This window comes from Cygnus olor, chromosome 5 (genome assembly GCF_009769625.2).
Source record: "Cygnus olor isolate bCygOlo1 chromosome 5, bCygOlo1.pri.v2, whole genome shotgun sequence".
Lineage (NCBI taxonomy): Eukaryota > Metazoa > Chordata > Aves > Anseriformes > Anatidae > Cygnus > Cygnus olor.
In genome coordinates, this window is record NC_049173.1 from 62,595,595 (window position 1) to 62,614,207 (window position 18,613).

Sequence of the window (18,613 nt, forward strand, 5' to 3'; positions counted from 1 at the left end):
GAGGAACTGATACACTTTCCTATTGCCAATTTAAAATGCTTTTTCAAAATAGTGAAGTTATCCATACTTGTAACTAAAAAGGAAGGTTTGTATATACTGTATATACTGTACTTCATTTTCCAAATATGCTATGGACAGATGTGAAAAGCTGATTTTATTTGCGGATGAAGATATCAAAGTGAAGCATTGATAGTATTGATGATAGTATCTTAGAATATTATTAAATTTTGTTTTAAAACTTTTTAAGGAGCTTTGATTTTTTTTCCATAAATTATTTCTAATATATTTAAATTTAGCATTATGGTGCTTAATATTGGTTGGCAGGTGCACTAGCTGTATGTAGTAAAATAATAAAAAAAATGCAAATATGTATAAAAATAATAAACTAAATAAATAAAATGGAAAAGTATCAGCAAAAATGTTTTGGATAATTGCTTAGGTACAATTTCATTTATCCTTAAGTGCCTCCACTCAAAATAGATTTAGGTATCACAGACATGTATATTTATACTTCTAGAAGAAAGAAAAAAAACATTTCAAAAATATAAGATATGTTACAGACATTCTGAAGTAAGGCAGCACTAGATGTTTGAGTATCAGCCCAGACACTTTGTGTAGAAGTTTGGATATTAGAAGTGAGTAGTAACACTTCTTGTTTCACTGCTTACAGTTTTGCTTTTCCTATCAAAATCTTAGACGTGCTAAGTTCAAGTAGGGACTTTCAGTATTTGGAGAAAAAGCAGCATAGATGACTCAAACTTGGAAAGTTACTATTTATACTTTGACCAAATAATATTGCTCTAACATCAATATGAACACCATTATTTTAGATTAGGGATGAAAACACTACCCATGTCTATAAGGCTATTAAGTTCTGCATAGGAACCAGATATCATTATAAATGAAAGATCATGTTTTCTTCTCATGGTAGTCGGTATATAACTGCACTTTCTGATTTTCTCAGCTATATAATATATATCTTTTTAATTTAAATCAAGTGGACAAAACATAATTATTCTTTTTAAATTAGATAAACTTTTATATTTAAGGCAAATACAGCTCTATTTAAAAAACATTGAAAATTAAGATATGTAATAATAAAAACATATGTCAAGACCTGACATTCAATAAACAGTAAAAAGCATTCAGATTAAATATAGAAAATTGATGCCAAAGATTTTTTATTGCTGTTACGATAATTGTTTTTGGTTTCATATTCACTGAGCTGGTTAAAATATTTGCTTAAGTAGAACTAAAGTGTTCTCAATGTCTTCTGACAGCCATAATTTCTTACATATTTTCTTATTTTCATTTGTTCAATGATTTTAGTTAGCTGATTAATTCATTGAACATGAGGTAACTTGTTAAAGATTAAAAATCAGGCAAATTTCGTCTTCTAGTTTAGGATTAAAAGTAAGCTGTAGCAGAACTGAAATGTGTTTTGTAAAAACTTTGATAGACATTCTAAGGAGAAATACCTACTTTCAGTTCACTGAGTACAACTAATATTATTTTGTGGGAGCTTAAAACTAAGATTGCTACTTTTAAACAAGAAGCATACTTCAGAGGTTTTAAAACAGAAGGGTCTAAAAAAAATATTGCTTATATGCTTCTGAGTTCCACTGATTCATCTTTATGCTTGATAGTAGTACAACTAGAAAGTCTACCAAAAAAAAAAGAAAAAACATTCAATAAAATTAAAAAAATATATAATCTGATTAAAGATACTTAAGTTTTAGGTTGCATATATAAATTCTCTATATTTAGCTGAAAAGAAAGTATATCAAGTGTCATAAGTAATCGATAGGATAAGATTAACTAAGAACATCCTTACTCCTCTATTAAGAGCTGACCAAGATACTTATTCAATAGAGATCAGGAAAACTTAGTTTTGTCTCCTATAGCATTGGAGTTTTGTAGAGATCCACTTACCTAAAATAATCTTCTGATTCCAGATCTTATGGTATAAAGTTACTGATTCGGGATTCAAATTCAGTTCACCTGGATAAAAATAAAAATTGCTATTACCTTTTTACAATGTACACCAATACATCACTGCATTACAGAACGTACTTTCACTAAGCTGCTTCTCATCTTTTTATTTTTATGTGAAATGTTGTCACTTCATGTTGAAGAACCTGGTCATTCTGGTAGAATTTTTCTGTAATTTCCCAGATTTTTACTATCAATCCCACATGAACTGTAAATAAAAAGAAAAAAATCAGTTTTGTTTTAGTTAGGAGCTGTTTGACAGTTTTAACAAAAAAAGGTGTATCAGGGAAAAAAAAAAAAAGAGAAGGTCTGGACACCTTTGAGATGATTTAAATAATGATCTTATGCCTGTGAAGTTAATTTTTAAAATAGCTTAAAAACAGAGACTGATTGAATTTGTTCCTTTTCAGTTAAATTCAGAATCTAGCTATAGCTGTCCCTCTTACCTGATACGCTACAATGAGAGATTTTCATTTCAAGAGTAAATGACTTTACACTATGACAATTTCAAAGAATCAGCAGAATTATACAAATGAAATCTTAAGTAGGTAATTTCAGTGTTATTTGTGTCCACTCAGGTACTTAAAGTACATTATCTTTGCAGTGTCATGCTTGTTTCCTTCATTTTGAAGAGCTCCAGAAATAAAAGTATACTCAAGTGAAAAGAGTATGTCAGAGCATGTTTTCAGTTTTTAATAGTTGCTCTTTAAATGAAGATTACTGGTATATATGCTAATAAGAATTCCTACTAGGTGGAGGAAGAAAACAAGAGTCTAAATGCTTATAAGCTACTATATTTTGTATAAGATATTTCATGTTTCAGTATTGTTTTAAAAGTATGTTTTTAAGCTAGAAAATATGCAGAATATTATTCAATAAACAACATGCTTTTATTCCTTTTCCTAACAGGGCAAGTTCAAAAAGAAATCGATTTAGTCATCGGCCCAAACAAAATGCCTTCTTTAGAAGAGAAATGTAAAATGCCATACACTGAGGCTGTTCTACATGAAGTTCTAAGATTCTGTAACATAGTTCCGCTAGGTATTTTTCATGCAACTTCTAAAGATACTGTCGTGCGTGGTTACTCTATTCCTGAAGGCACTACAGTCATTACAAACCTCTACTCTGTACATTTTGATGAAAAATACTGGAGCAACCCAGAAGTGTTTTTTCCTGAGAGGTTTTTGGACAGCAGTGGGCAGTTTGTCAAGAAAGATGCATTTGTTCCTTTTTCACTAGGTATGAGCCGTTGCTTCAACTGTTCCTTTTCACAAATCTAGGAATGTACAACATGGAATTGATAGCAATTAATCAGGAATGGACAGCATGATATAAAATGTCCACAGTTCTGATGAAACAGCTATTTTAAAGATATATTCAATATAATGCATTCTGGACAAAGCAGATTTTTGAATAATATCCGTATTATTATATAAACTAACAAAAGAGACTGCATAGTATCCTCATCTGAGGAGTCTATATACATCATATCATTGTAGTACCTAAATGCTCTTTGTTACATGATTAATGCAGATAGTCACTTGCTGCTGAATTCATTACATACAGGCAATTTACACATCCAGTTTTCAAATTTCAGCACTTTGGTCATCACCAGAAATTGCAGATATTATTCCAAACTACCTTGGGGGTCAGATTATAGCACTGCATTCTGCCCCAAGGAAATATTCTTGGAGTCCTAAATTATCTTTATAGGCATCATATGGTGCCTCTAAAGGGCAAATTTACCTCACATATAATTAGCAACCTAAAAATTACTTGTTTAGTCTAAGCTTACTGCCTACCTCTGCAGTCCATAGAAAGACATACCCTGTGTAGAGGATTACTTACTTTACTATCTGAGATACTCTTTCTCCAAGAAATAAAAGGAGCCAAGACAATTCTCTTGGACTAGATGCACAACTTATACATGGCCAAAGTTAGATGTAATGAATTATATCTTTATTGCATATTTTATTATGGTTTTGGAGGGTTTTTGTTTGTTTGTTTGTTTGTTTTTGTTTGTTTTGGTTATTCTACCTTATTACTTCTAGGTTTTGTTATCCATTCATCTGTCTTCCAAAACCACTATTTCCCTTAGAACAGAAATGACCATTCTTATTCATGAGTGAAAATGTAATTATTTAATGAATTTTAAAATTTTTTTTTCAAAAACTTTTTTTCCAATCCAGGAAGAAGACATTGTCTTGGAGAACAGCTAGCTCGAATGGAAATGTTTTTGTTTTTCACTTCGTTGCTACAACGATTTCATTTGTGTTTTCCTCATGGTGTGATTCCAGATCTCAAACCGAGGTTAGGCATGACATTACAACCACAGCCATACCTCATTTGTGCAGAAAGACGATGAAGAGAAGTATCTGGACTGTCAGGTGGAATAAAATGCTCCAAGTTGCAGCTGAGGAATCACTTGCCTTCTATGTCTAAATGTATTCATGTTGGAAGAACAAAAAATTTAAGAACTTAAACTGTGGTTATTTGTGCACAAGTTTATGTTTTTTTTTTTTACTTGGTTTTCATATATATAAAAAACAAAACAAAACAAAAAAAAGCAAAATCATACAGCACATCCTGTGTTTAAAGTTGATGTTTTCAGTCCATAATTATTTTTTTTGAAAATAGCTTCTGTTTCAGCTTTTAAATATTTCTTTGCAAGCTATTTTATTTGAGAGGATATTTTTATAAACATGGAGTATATTGCTCAAAATTTTTTATGCCGTGATTTATCTGTAGAAATCCCATACACATTATTCCAGCAAAGCAGTTCTTTATAATTCTCCATTAAATTTACATAGCTAAAAAGGTTTTAAAGATATCTATTTAACTGTATGTAATTTTAAAAAATATATTATTTCCAGCCTTGACGAACAAATTGACAAAACATTTTAATCATTACTTCTCCTTGCCCAATCTTCCTAGTTGGTCTTCATTTTCTAGCAAGTCAGATAACCGCATGAATTCACGTTTAAGATCTTTTATGGCTTGCTTCTCATTTAGTAACATACACAAAGTGTTCCATTATTCCCATGCTCATGACAGTTACAGCAATCTTCTTTGCCAGTTTATTGCATTTCCAGACACGGGTCCTCCATTGCTTCCCAACACAACGCATTATGTAATCATTAAGTTCTTCCTAAGTAGTCTAGAAAAGAGTGTTTGTGTTACCAGTGTCACATGCAGCTATGCTATAAGTCAAGAAAATAAGCTGCTAATGAGACTGACAAGAAAAGAGACTTTTTGGGGGGGGGGCGGGCAATAGAGTAGGGTAAGGAGAAACAAATATTTAAATGGATTTTAAGCACAAGCTGTAAGCCCAAAAACTATTTCTACCAGCCTCATTTTTGATTCTGCTTGACAGCTATTGCTTTATGGTTATTGGTAGACATAAACTTAGAACACAGGCCCTACAGGAGAACCTGATACTCTGAATATGGTGCACAAGTCTGCATTGTGTGGGGAGTAGTGGGACTTCAAAATAGAGTTCATTAAAAAACACACACTGAGCAAACAGCTATTTATGGACATGGCTGAGTATTAGGCTTGCTGTTTATGCAGCTTTTGCTTTGAGTCGGAGCTGTGGAAAAGTTCAAAGGCAGGAATTTGTCATTTTTCTTCTCACTTCATGTTTTTGGCTTATACTGAGCAGAATTATTTCCTTTCTTTGGAGATAACAAAAGAGAAAGGTCAAATAGAGGTAATGACAGTCCACTTATATAATAGTCTGTTGACTTAAGATGCAGCAGGTCCAAATTAAATTACTTACCCTGTCAGAGGGTAGTCAGACTCACGTGTCCCACAGAGATCATCTGAAATGCATATTTCTGGTGCTCTGAAGAGGGAAGGAAGACTATCAAATCCTCTTGCTGACCAACTGCTTTTCTGTAGAGATAAAAGATTTCTAAAGAAAAAAAAAAAAGAAGAGAGATGTCAGCCTTATTGCTGTGCGTTTGGCACACCATGAAAGTTGCAAATAATCTGCTCCTAAGATTTTGGCATACAGGGTGTATAGGAATGAGACAGCTGCTGAGGTTCTTAATACTGTTAAAATTGAGACTTTTCTGTTGTCAGCGTAAGTAGATGGTGGGTACTTCTGAAATGTTTATGTAAAAATAGTGGGATCTACAAAACGTAGGTCCCTTTAGCATGAAGAAAAATGGAACGGAAAAAGGAGTTTTCAGAGCTACATTTCTGGACTCATGGGAATTCTGATACCCACTCACAGCTAGAGTTTTGCTACTTGACATTTGTTTAAAACATGTTTCAAATAATCTAAATTGAAGGGGGGAGGGGTTAAAAAATAATCAAGAGGTGGTACTTGTAGGGCTACACTGAAAACACAGCTGGCCAGTGATAATTGCCTTTTCCCTTACTTTGAGAAATAATTCTTGGCTGGTCTTAAATCCATTTAATGAGAACTGTATTGATTATATGCCATTCTGGTTTCTAAATCAAAATACCTTAAAAAGCCTTAGAATATTGATCCAAACTATTATGATTATCTGCCAATTTACAGTCTCATTCAAACAATCAAATACATCTGACAAACTGTCTTCTCTATAACAACATTAGTTATGTCTCATTCAGTATCAACTTTTTTCATTGTTTTCCCTCAGATATCTTAGAATTATCCTACTGATCCAATTTAGTCGTTTGAAATATTGACATATTAGTTTTTCCAGTCCTCTGGTATTTCGCCATCATACCAAGATTGAATTGTAATGAACATGGGTAAACAGCTAGGTGCTGAGAATTCCCCAGTGAAAGTTTTAGAGTGGAAATAAGTAGCATAACTGCCTGCTATTTATCATTCTTTTGGGATTAAAGCATTTATTTTGTGTTAAAAATACATTGCTTGATTTTTTTCCCAAATACAGACCAAGTACTTCCTGCATAGTTTATCTTTTCATCATTTTTACCAGCATTGTTGCATTCTTAATATTTCCATTATTCCCTTTAAGGAATTATCAGTATTACTGAAAGGGCTTGGTGGGTATTGTTTTGGGGTTATGTTCTGTTGTTGTTCATATCATGTTCAAATGTACATACCCATTAAGGACTCCTAATCCTTCAACTTTGCTGATTCTAGGTTCTGTTTCTATCACTTACTCCACTGTCAATTTGCTGTATTTCATACCTTACGGTGTAATCCATATTGTAAAGCTGTAATTCTTAAAAGAGGTTCGGATTCATGGTGGATTGGTAAACGTGCACTTTTTAACTCTGCAGCCAAAAGATCTTGTGTTGACAGAATATTGAGTGAGGATACAGAAGCCACATATTATTTGGTGCTGGCACAAGCGTTCCTCAAATACTGTCCTGATCTGTTGTCTATATTTAAAGGAGCGTTTAAAATGTGGTTGTATTCCTATAAAACTGTAAGAATAACTAAGAATGTGCTTATGCTGTATATTCTGGCTTGCTGCAAGGTACTTCTACTTATTTATGAGCTGACCAAATACTATGTGATCATATGAGGGTAGCACTATGTCCAAGCCAATATGGTTCCAAATCAGCACGATTTATTATTTCAGACTTGGTGATACATGGGCACTGTTTGACAGCTTATGGATAAATTGGAGGCTCAAGCATGTTTCCAGAATATACACCACAGAAATGTACTGTAGAACATATTGGCTAGTCATACATTCAAGACAATTCATTTGCTTCATTTATTGAACACATGAGTAAGTGACCTGATTACAGTCTACAGCTATCTATTCAGAGAGAAAAAGTTGATAAAAGATCTCTTCAGTTAGCAAAAAAAGAACAGAAAGAGAAGTCAAGCTAAAATATCTTTGAGCTAGGAAGCAGGCGAATACATTGAAACTGCTGTAGATGAAGAATTGGGTATATAACTAACAGTGAGGATATCCCTGGACAGTTACAGAAATTTTAAAATCAGTTATCAGACATTTCTCTTGATCTCTGCTTATAATTTGAATTGCCTTCAGCATGAGGTGTAAACTATATAAGGTCACAATAGTCTCCCATCTCAATCATCACCTTTTTAAAGTGTACTGTTCATTCTGAATTCCATATTTCTACTAGTTATTCAAGTGTTAAAGCAGCCTGAGTTTACATATCAAGCAAACCTTTTCTTGATTTGGTATGTCATAACTGGATTCTGTGGTTGTCTGCACAGCGAGGATAAATTCTCAGTATAAATTGGTCTGTAAAGGTACAGACATGGATTTTCATAGCAATTAGATATCTGAGGTGTTGTTTAGGCATTGGGCTTCATAATTCAAAGCCTTTGTCTAATCAAGATCAAATTAAACTTCTGGAAAAATTACACCTTATTCTGTCCTTCATACAATTTGAGGATCACTAGATTGTTCCATTTCTAGGTTTATCCTTTTAGATATTTCTGAAGGCTGTCAACTATCTTGATGTCAATGTGATTAGAATTAGGCAGAACCCATACTCACAGTGGTCATTTCTTAGGAAGACTGCCAGAATTCAGGAGACATTACGTTTGCTACGTTCTTCTGAATAAGTAACATTACAAATAGATTAAATCTATTACAATAATGGAGCAAATCAGGAATGTGCAATCTAATCCAATAGTTTACTATTACTGCAGCAGATGGCTGCTTGCCCAAAATTTTACATGTGATTTATAACAGCCTATAGTAATATAACAGAAAACACAATACAGTTACTATTCTTCCCTTGCTGTTTTTAACTGCTGACTTGCTTGTCGAGGCTAGTACTGAAAATCTTAAAAGAAATATCCTTAATTTGTATAAACTATGACTTGTCAAAAACACGAAAAAAGATTACATATATACATTACATATATGTTACTTTATATATATATTACTATATATAAAGACCTTTTTACATGACAGTTAATTTGTTAGTATGCTTAACCACATTAACCCCACTGCTAGTATCTAGACAACAGGGTCCACACTGAATACTCTTATGCTCTTACTAAAATGAGGCAATAAATATGACTCAAATATTGTTCAGGTCCTTCACCAATATAGGTAATGCAGGTAGGATTTCTTATCAATAAGGAATGCAAATGAAGTAATAGAATCACTATGGATAAAACACCTTAAAGAATTCCAGTTACTCTAAAGTTTACTTTCTTTACACACATTCCATTTTAGGGAGTCCAAATGCCCTTTGGTTGTCTTCAACTTGCACAATAAACTCAGTTAAAATAATGCTTGTGGTGAGCATGCGCCACAGCAGAACTGAATTGGTCTAATTTTTCCAGGAAAAACCTAGGTAATTATGAGCCATCTTGTGTCTATATAGGTAAGGAAGTTCATTTAATTGTTCGTTGTGGGAGCATAAGAGTTGTTTTTTTAAAGATCCTCAAGGAATCCATATCTTCTCCTATTATATTTTACATTGTATGAAACTATAATATTTCTCTTTCAAAGTACAGTCAAAATTAATAGACAGTTCCACTGATTCAGTAGACACTTCCAATTCCCGTTTTTTGAATTTGTATTTGTCAAATATTGAATTTTGTACGTCAAATTTCTAAGATTGTGCACATTTTCTTATTAGTCTTTAAAGTGATTCATATGAGATCCCGTTTCTAGTCCTAGTATTTAGTATATAGGTCCAGAAATAAAGTCAGTAAGCTATACAGTTTGCTTATCTGACCCAGGCAATATATTTTTTCTCAGAGCTGTTTATCAGACTTTATCAGACTTTATAAGACGTCCTTTGTACACTAAGGTAATCTCTCTCAGTGAATCACACTCTCAATCCTTAGACAATGAGCAGTGTTTAGCCTGAATCTTCCTTCCTGCAATTTAAAGTTGTTACTACTTGTCCTAAACACTATGAACACTGAAAACATTATTCTGATTGCTTTGCTCTTTGAAGCAGCCTTATAAAACTGGATATAATTACTTGTCTGATTTTTTCTAGACTCAGAAAAATCTCTTGAATTCATTTAATCATTCTCCTCTCTCTTTAGGACGTCTTCTGTGTTTCTGATCAGTCACACTTATCTGTATTGGAATTCAGCAGTCTGTCTAATGGACATACTTTTCCTGGGGTGTGACATATGAAATTAGAAACAGTACTTTGGTAATTCCTTATGTACACTGAATAGAACAGAATGATTATAAATCCATTCTCGAAGATAAATAGGAGTGCTTCTTTATTCACTTCTCTGAGAGGAACCTTTGTTAGCATATGAATCAGATAAATGAACAATACCACAGAGATTAATTAACACTAGCAGGATCTATGTCATGATAAAAGACACAGAAGTCTGTCAGAATGACCACACAGGAGTAAGTTTTCACGGCTAACTGGCATGGTGACAAATGAGTTTGAAAGCAGTCTGCTCCTCACTTGCTATAAGCAATATTAAGCTTACCTTTTGGATTTTTGGTATAATACATATATCTTAAGCGGAGCATTAGTCCTTGTTTTATAAGTAAAATGAAAAGACTTTGATCTCATCCAAGGTGCAAAGGGTTCTGCTGATCTGGAGAGATGAGTCAGGAGTGAATCATCACCTGTTTTTTGGCAAGGTACTTATAAGATGGACAAATCACAAGGTGAATGATAGGAATCATTTGAAACACTATGCCACCTCATTATTTAAAGGCTCTGTTATTTTAATGTTAAGCATTTCTATTTCTATTTTTCTGAAACCTCAGGCAAACCACAAGACAAAATTTCTGCTCTGTATAAGCTTTTAACTCTTAGGTTTCACACGTATTAATGTTCTGCCAGATAGTAATATTGTGCCAGGTAGTAGAACCTATCATAGACACCAGTTGCTATCACCTATGATCTCTTGCAGTACAGAAATCAAAAGATGACTCTTAGTGTACAGATTCCAAAAGAAGCCTTCCAGTCAAACATTTCTGATCATGACGTACCCTTTTTTAAAGTGTGGTTGTAGTATCACACAGAACCAAGTGTCAATCCCTTAGGTGCATTAAACTTTCATTATTCAGTATTCTGCATATATCACAACATAGCATTTAAAGTTAGTCATTTTCTGGACAGACTTTTAAATCTCAGTACCCAAGAAAAACAGCTTTTTCTTTACTGGGACAATTTTATTTAGCTTAATGCTGTCATTAACAAAACAAGCAATTGCTAGTTACTCTATTGTTTTAGAGTATTAAAGATAACAAAAGACCAACCAGAAGTATTATTTCAAGTGCAAACCAGAAGTGTCTTAGAGAAATGAGAGTAAAAATGGACAACAAAACCATTAAGACAGATTGCTCTGTTAAGAGTTACGTATATATACGCAAATGTCTTTAAGGGTTATACATCTGCTGGATTCATAAGGGTGCGGAGTATATATACTATGTCAGGAGGATAACTTTCAACTCAAGTACACTGGAGTGTTTATCCTATAGTAGCTTAGCTTTTGTTTATGTTTCCATAAACTTTCCTTCCTGTTTTCTCAGAAATACAAGCCATTATTTTCTCATTTAACAGGAAAAAAATATATATTAATTGCTTGTGACTCTATTAAATACATATAGATATAGCTAGTCTTAACTAACAATTGTGTTTTTTTGCCAGCTTCATCTCTGAAAAGTCACAGTATGATTATCATAGCAAGATAAAGTTTTAATTCTGGAGATATCAGAAGGAAAATTCCTCAATGCAAAAATGAAAGCAATTGATCACCTCATTTGCCTTTGCACAGACATGAGGAAGCAAGTTGTCCAAAACCAATTCTGAGGAAAGCTGTAGGAAAATTATATATATAATAAAATTAAAAATAATTAAAATAAAACACTGCCTTGATCATATTTTTATACCTTATTTGATCAAGTTCATGTTTGTCTACACATTTTTAAACATATTAACATTTATTTGTCACAGAAAAAATCAATTTTCTTAAACTTGCATCATTTGAGTTATGATAGTTGTATTTTTATTAGCAGTATGATTTGTATTGTTTAATAACAATGAAAATTACCATGACATATCAAAAGATATCCTGTTTCCATATTTTTTTTTTTTGAAGACAATGAACTGACTTGAAATTATAAACTCTGTCTCTCTTCCATATAAGAATGTATCATGTGCATGTGTAATTATATTTATGTCATGCCTATTTCTCCTTTCCTAATTTTCATCACCTAAGCTAATTCTATCCTTTTACTGTGATTCAAGTACCACAGGCTGGGATTCCTGATCTCAGACTCATCAGCAAATGACACTTCAATTCTGCACCTCTCACATTTTTTCAAACGTTTTTGGACAAAAGGGAAAGTACTGCCCCTGGAGTTTCGGTTCCCGATTGGTTTACTTCAAATTCTTTGTATACTTTTAGAAGAATCATAAACCAGCCTTCATCTATAAGTACCCAGGAGGAAGCACCAGAGCTAGAAGTGAGCTCTCAAATCCTGCTAACACCTTTTGTTGATTCACCTGTCATTGTTTGTGTTTGACAGACAAATGTCTGTCAGTCTCAATGCCTATGAGAATATTCCCTTCCTTTTCACTTAAAATAAAAAGGGAGGTTGAAAGAAGAGCAAATAAATTATTTTTCTCAGTACAATATACTTTTGTTACCTGACAGAACTCTCCTCCAGTTGATCCCTTTTTTTAGGAAGTTGAATGCAAGAAGTACACAGAAAAAATTGTTTTATGCATATAGCAAATCGAGATTTACTCAAACTTTGTAAACTTGAACTTACCTGAAGTAATGTTACACCTGTCCTTCCATTTTGAATCCTAGACTCACCATCTGAATGTGCTGTGAATAATTTATGGGAAGAGGATCCAAGTTGATTTTGACTCTGGTTATTTAGTACCACCATGACATTCAGAGGTCTCCAGAGCTGTAGAGGGAATTGGCTCTTTACAGGAAACAAACTCAGTAGTTTAGTTCTGTATGCACTGTATGCATGGGAGCAAGTAATCCAATCTACATTGCAAAAGAGGGCAACAAGGAGGTGGGAGACTGTCTTGACAGAAAAGATGTGAAGACTTCACTTAAAACTGAGAATATTATCCATTAAATGTTTATCTACACTAGAAGCATAAAATTCAGTGTAGGCTAATTTAGCCTACTTCCTTACAAAACAAGTAAGGAGTGTTGCTTCAGGAAAATATTTTAAAACGTGTTCTTTTGTGTGCTTTCTTGTGCTGCTTAGCATCCCTTGGTGGCTGTGAATTGAAGCATGATCACAGATTAAATTAGTTGTAATTTTTTCTCAATGGTCTGTTACCAGAATGAGAGTGATCTGTCTTATATGGATATATACCTTATTGTTGACGACAGCTCAATCAACATTCAAATGACCCTCCATTGACATTTTTGAAAGATTAAGGTGCCTCAGTTAAAGCTACATCCACTTCAACAAACGTGCCCTGAACAAACCTTTGGTGACATTTGCTCCTAGGGAAACGATAAGTCACATATTACGTATGCATAAATAAGACATTTCAAGGTGCTCTTGAATACATTCACAACTAAACATTGAAGCAAGATATTGTAACTTGAAAATACCTAATTGAAAGTAGGCATAATATTTTATACCTATTAATAGTTTAATAAACACCGAGGGTTTTTATTTTTTTTTCTAAATTTAAAAACATCTTCCGTATTTCTAAAGAATATAATGGAAACCTGAGATAAAGTTGCTGGCAATGTTGTCACCAGATATAATTACTGTCAATGCTTTAGTAAAAGATAATGTTATTTCTACCTTCTTATTCTCTCTTTATAATACTTTTTAATAATGCTCCTTTTAAAAGGAAACTAAATAGAAAACTGCCATGTAAAATACCGTAACTATAACTTTAAACAAGCACATCTGCATTCTTTTGTCAGTAAAAGCAAGAATGAAACTAAATAGTATTAATGTGCCCCCCCCCCTTTTTTTTTTTTAACATGAAAACGCAAACTAACCACAAAACACTGAGAACATAGCATATTGAAACAAGCATAATTTCTGTAGTCTTCATGATTTGTTAGGAAATATATGAGCACCAAATGTAAAATACAAGGGAGTGATAAGTGAGCTTCACAGAATCACAGAATCATCTAGGTTGGAAGAGACCTCCAAGACCATCTAGTCCAACCTCTGACCTAACACTAACAAGTCCTCCACTAAATCGTATCACTAAGCTCTACATTCGCATTCAATAGTGCAATATTTCATTAATGACAGAAATATCTGTTTTTAACACTGCTCATGTTACAAAAAAATGCAGTGATAGTAATAATGGCAGCAAAGTGGAATTTGGCACTGATTATATAAAATAGCAAAAGCACAATTCAGTGGTCTTATAAGTCGATCCACAAAAAGCTAATTAGTGGAAAATAGAAAAAAAATATATCTTTCTCAGTTATTTAAACTGACCCAAGAGCAAAAGAGAAATTCAATTGTGTAAAATAGTGCAATAGAATTTACACAATGTTATCTTAGGAATGCTACCTCTTTTTCAAGTGAACTAATAAAAATGTAAACAAAAATATGCTAGAATACATTTAGCAACTTGAACATGTGTGCCTTTTTTTTAATTCCATTCAACAGCACAGCATGTATGTGTTTAGTATTAAAAGATGCACTTTTAAAGCTAGCTTTATTTGTGGCTTGCATAAGGTGATTATGCACTTGCAGCCTAATTTATTTATTTTTATTTTCGCAATCAGATCTCCAATGGTAGTGTTTCTAAAAATATATGTGTTTGGATTGTCTAAGCTTATTTAAAACCTAAATTATCTAAAGTGTAATATAGTACAGTGATATTTATCTTACTATTAGGCCTTACATGAAGTTTTCACATTCTGCTTTCCATATGTATATTTCAGGATGTACATCACACTTGGAGGCAATATAAGCTATGTCTGTGATAAAAGAAAAGATGTGGGACCCATTAAAATACACTAGCCATTTTGAAACAATAATTTGTATCTTTTTTTAAAAAAAAATCTTTAATTCTCCTAAAGTTTTACATACAAAGAATAAATGAAATACGATCTTATTACTTTAAAATTTAATACCAGAAATCGGTGCAAGATAAAATCTATTGTGTGGTTGATTTGTTTTTAAACAGGAACCTGAGAAAGGGCAGGAAATATAACATTTTAACTAGAGAATAAAATCCCTTAATAATTTAAGTAGCTGAACAGATTTTTTAAATGTTCTACCACAAAACAACAAGGCAACAGATAATGGCCTTATATTCAATGAATTATCATGAACACCCACTGCAAACCTGAATATTTTCTGCAAAAATAAAACATCAGATTATGCACAAGAATAAAAAGCATCAGAAATAGATGCACCTGATTTTTTTCTTTTTTTTTTTTAAACCACAAATACCAGAATTTAGCATTTATGTCACCGTCCTTGAACAGTTGCTCTGAGATGACTACATTAAGCACACTATTGCACTAAGTAGACACCCCACAACAGGCTTGCACTGCAACAGTAACATGGTTTTCATACAAGCACAGACTTTGTCTTATTCATGTTCAAAAACAACATGAAATACGCAACTCATTACAATATTAGAATTCATCCAACATTTCCTTGTTAGCAAAAAGTTCTTGCCACTTTGGTAACTAAAGTCACTGAATGTTTTTAAAAATTGCAGGTACCTCAAGGAAAATAGGAGTTCCTTTTTCAGCAAGGCAGCGTTATATCAGAATATTTTATACCAACTAAGGCATAAAGAACTTTGCATCAGGGTATACAATACTCAATCTTTGAATAAAGTTTCGTATTCTGTGTGGCAAAAGTGCATAGGGATTCCACTGGAGTAGAAAGAATCCTCTCACAGTATTAAGGCCTTTCAATTTTAAGTGAACTGTGTTAGGCTAAAGTCAACACAGTGAAAATAGATATAGATATATATCAGCTTTCTATCCTCGTAATGGACATGACTGAAGTTTTCTCAGCATGTCTTTTCTTCTCCTAGCTGTCGTTCATCTTCTTCATCAGCTTCCTCAATAACCTGAATTTCATCTGCTTGAGGTAAAGATGAGTTCTCAGTCAGCAGTTTAGCTCCTTCAGCTTTATTTTTTTCTTCTTCTTCAATCACTTTCTTCCATATTTTGTGATTTTCACTTAGATGGTGTATTAGCTGGCAAAATATTCGTCGTCTACCTTTTCTTCTTTGAGCTTCTGAAAAATTAAAAGCATTAATTGATTTTTTGGGATTCAAAGTAATTACATTTTATACATACAGATAAAATGCCACGTTGAAAGAGAGATGTAAATTTGAGAAAAAACACAGATTTTTATTCAGAATATTTGAACAGTGACACGGAAAAGTATAGCGATGACTTTTTTTTTAGTTGCAAGTCTCCTGATATTAACAAAAAAATTATTATGAGTAAAAATTAAGGTGAATAATCACAAAATCTACAATATTTGAACTCCACAATTTCAACCATCATTGTTATTCCTGAATCTATTAAATAAAAAAAGTGTGTGCGCAATTCAAATACAGAAACTTACTTAAAATAAGATCGTCTTCTATTTCCTCATCATCACTCTCCGACTGTGCTCCATCATCATCTTCATTACTTTCTGCATCCTCCTCTTCATCAACCCATTGCCCTGGAAGCAACCCAGCTGCGTTATAGGAATTACAAAGGGGGCCAACTATGTGAGTGATGAAAGATTCTTGCAGTTTTGCAAGCTGTGGAGAAGAGCGATCCATGAAGGGACTTATAGGTAATCCAAGACTTGCTTCCTCATCACCCTGAAAAAGAAAGGAAAAAAAATACAGAACTTCTCAAAAAATTAAATTCAATTTTTAAAGATTAACTTTAAGGAACCAAATACACATTAAGTGGATTGTATCTATTTGTCAAAGGCAATAATAATATAGACTAAATGAATGAAAATGTAATCAGGACAAATAATAATAAAAAATAAAAATGAAGACATTTTCAGACTTGCACAGATCATAATCCTCCCTTCAGCTTTGCTGCAAGATACCCTTTGCATGGATGAAGATCTAGTTCTACTGGGACTGCTATTCCTCTGCCTTTACAGGATAGCTTCAGGGTAGGCAGAAATTTGACTTCAGCTGCTGAGCTGATGAACAGAGAAAATGGGAAAGTAATCAGATAGAGTAAGGCATTCCGGTGAATGGCTTCACCCAAAAGCACGGGGCAGATTGAAAGGAACCACAACATCCAATATAAATTACATATATATAAATATATACATATTATATACATATATATTTATTTTTATAAATGAGAGAAGAAAAATCTGAGCAGTTGCTCTGATTTATAATAACTTGTCTTAGCATTTCTGTGGGACCTGATTGTTTGAATTTTTTTTTTCCTAAAGGAATAACTTTCAGAATACTAGGTGTAAGCACTTCAGGTACTGAGTAAAAACTTAAATCTCCTAAGAGTTTTTATGGTTTACTTGTATTTTCCTAGTCTGAAAGATATTTTTAAATCCCTGGTTGTTGTCTTATAATAGTGAATCCCCCAGGAAATTGACTACAGAAAAATAACAGAGTAGGAATGTTGTAAGATATATTTGGGGGATATCTAGATACTTGGGATATCTAGAACTTATAGAAGTTCTAGATGTAAAAATAGACACCAAATTTTCAGACTTTGAGTTATTAACAATAGGATTATTTATGAAAGTTCCACTGTAAACATTTATTTACATTTTAATAATGCTAATTACTAATGCATATATTTAATATTTGGTTTTGAATGTTTTAATGTCTTCTGCCTCAGCACTATGGATTCATTGAATATACATTTCCAGTCTTGTGGATTCCATAATATTCTTTGACATGGAAACGTTCCTGTTAACTTAACTTACCAAAGTGGAAGTTATTTTAGTTTATCAGTATCAACCTAAAGGAAGAGGTGGGGAATGAACAAAACTAATATCTGAAAAATGGACAACATTAGTAGGGAATTTTTTTTCAAGCTTCTAAGACGATAGGAAGTAAAAGATTATGTTAGTATGCTAAGCATAAAAATAACTTGTCAGTATTCAGAAAGAGAAGATGGAAATACTTTACCTGAAGATTTAAGACAAGGAATAATATTTAGCTATATATTTTTAATGTAAAGAATTGAATGTCTGTCTCAAATTTAAAAAAAAAAAAAAAAAAAAAAGAAAAGAATAATACTTTCCATACTTACCTGTTCATAAAATTCATTAACAATGCCTTCTGTCCATTTCAGATGCAGCTCTCTAACTTTTGCTGGGCCATTAATATCTGCCAGTTTGATGCATATTTGACAGACAAGCAAGCGATCATTTTCATTGCTCCATTCTATACCATGACTGTTGATATCATTGACCTGTGTTGAGTACATACGTTTTTAAAAATTAAGTTAAAACTATTCATGAATATTATATTTTCAGGCTCTACACAACAGACAGCCACTTTAATTAGTTTTTTCTTTTTTGTTGTTGTTGTTTTTGGTTTGGTTTTGTTTTACATAGTCAAAGTCACTTTCTATCTTTGAGAAGACTGAACCATGAGATATGATTGAGGTCTCCCATGAGTCCTGTGTGTCACATCTGCTAGGCCTACTATGTGATACACGAACTGACATATAACTGTTCTATACATATTTGATTTTTTTGAGTCACTTAAATAATATAAAACTTCAAATGCAAGTTATTAATACTATCAAATAACA

At 32.8% G+C, this 18,613-nt stretch overlaps 2 protein-coding genes across 4 annotated transcripts in view; one reads left to right on the forward strand and one right to left on the reverse strand.

Moving 5' to 3' along the window:
- Positions 1–6,174, forward strand: part of LOC121071396 (vitamin D 25-hydroxylase) — a 10,654-nt gene extending 4,480 nt beyond the window's left edge. The window contains exons 5-6 of the mRNA XM_040559628.1: positions 2,902–3,231; positions 4,182–6,174. Coding sequence (XP_040415562.1) covers positions 2,902–3,231; positions 4,182–4,357 — 506 coding nt within the window. The 3' untranslated portion in view covers positions 4,358–6,174. The remainder of the gene's footprint in view (positions 1–2,901; positions 3,232–4,181) is intronic.
- Positions 6,175–10,114: 3,940 nt separating this feature from the next.
- PDE3B (phosphodiesterase 3B) overlaps positions 10,115–18,613 on the reverse strand; it is a 93,101-nt gene continuing 84,602 nt past the window's right edge. The window contains exons 14-18 of one of the 3 annotated variants that reach the window (XR_005820567.1): positions 18,107–18,268; positions 16,437–16,683; positions 15,575–16,100; positions 14,743–14,818; positions 10,115–12,803 (exon numbers count right to left, since the gene is read on the reverse strand). Coding sequence is in view for 2 of the 3 variants with exons in the window: in XM_040559626.1 (XP_040415560.1) it covers positions 15,871–16,100; positions 16,437–16,683; positions 18,107–18,268 (639 nt within the window). In the remaining variant the exon portion in view is untranslated. Of the gene's footprint in view, positions 12,804–14,742; positions 14,819–14,874; positions 16,101–16,436; positions 16,684–18,106; positions 18,269–18,613 lie in introns of those variants that run through there. The other 2 variants (XM_040559626.1, XM_040559627.1) reach the window with 2 other exon arrangements.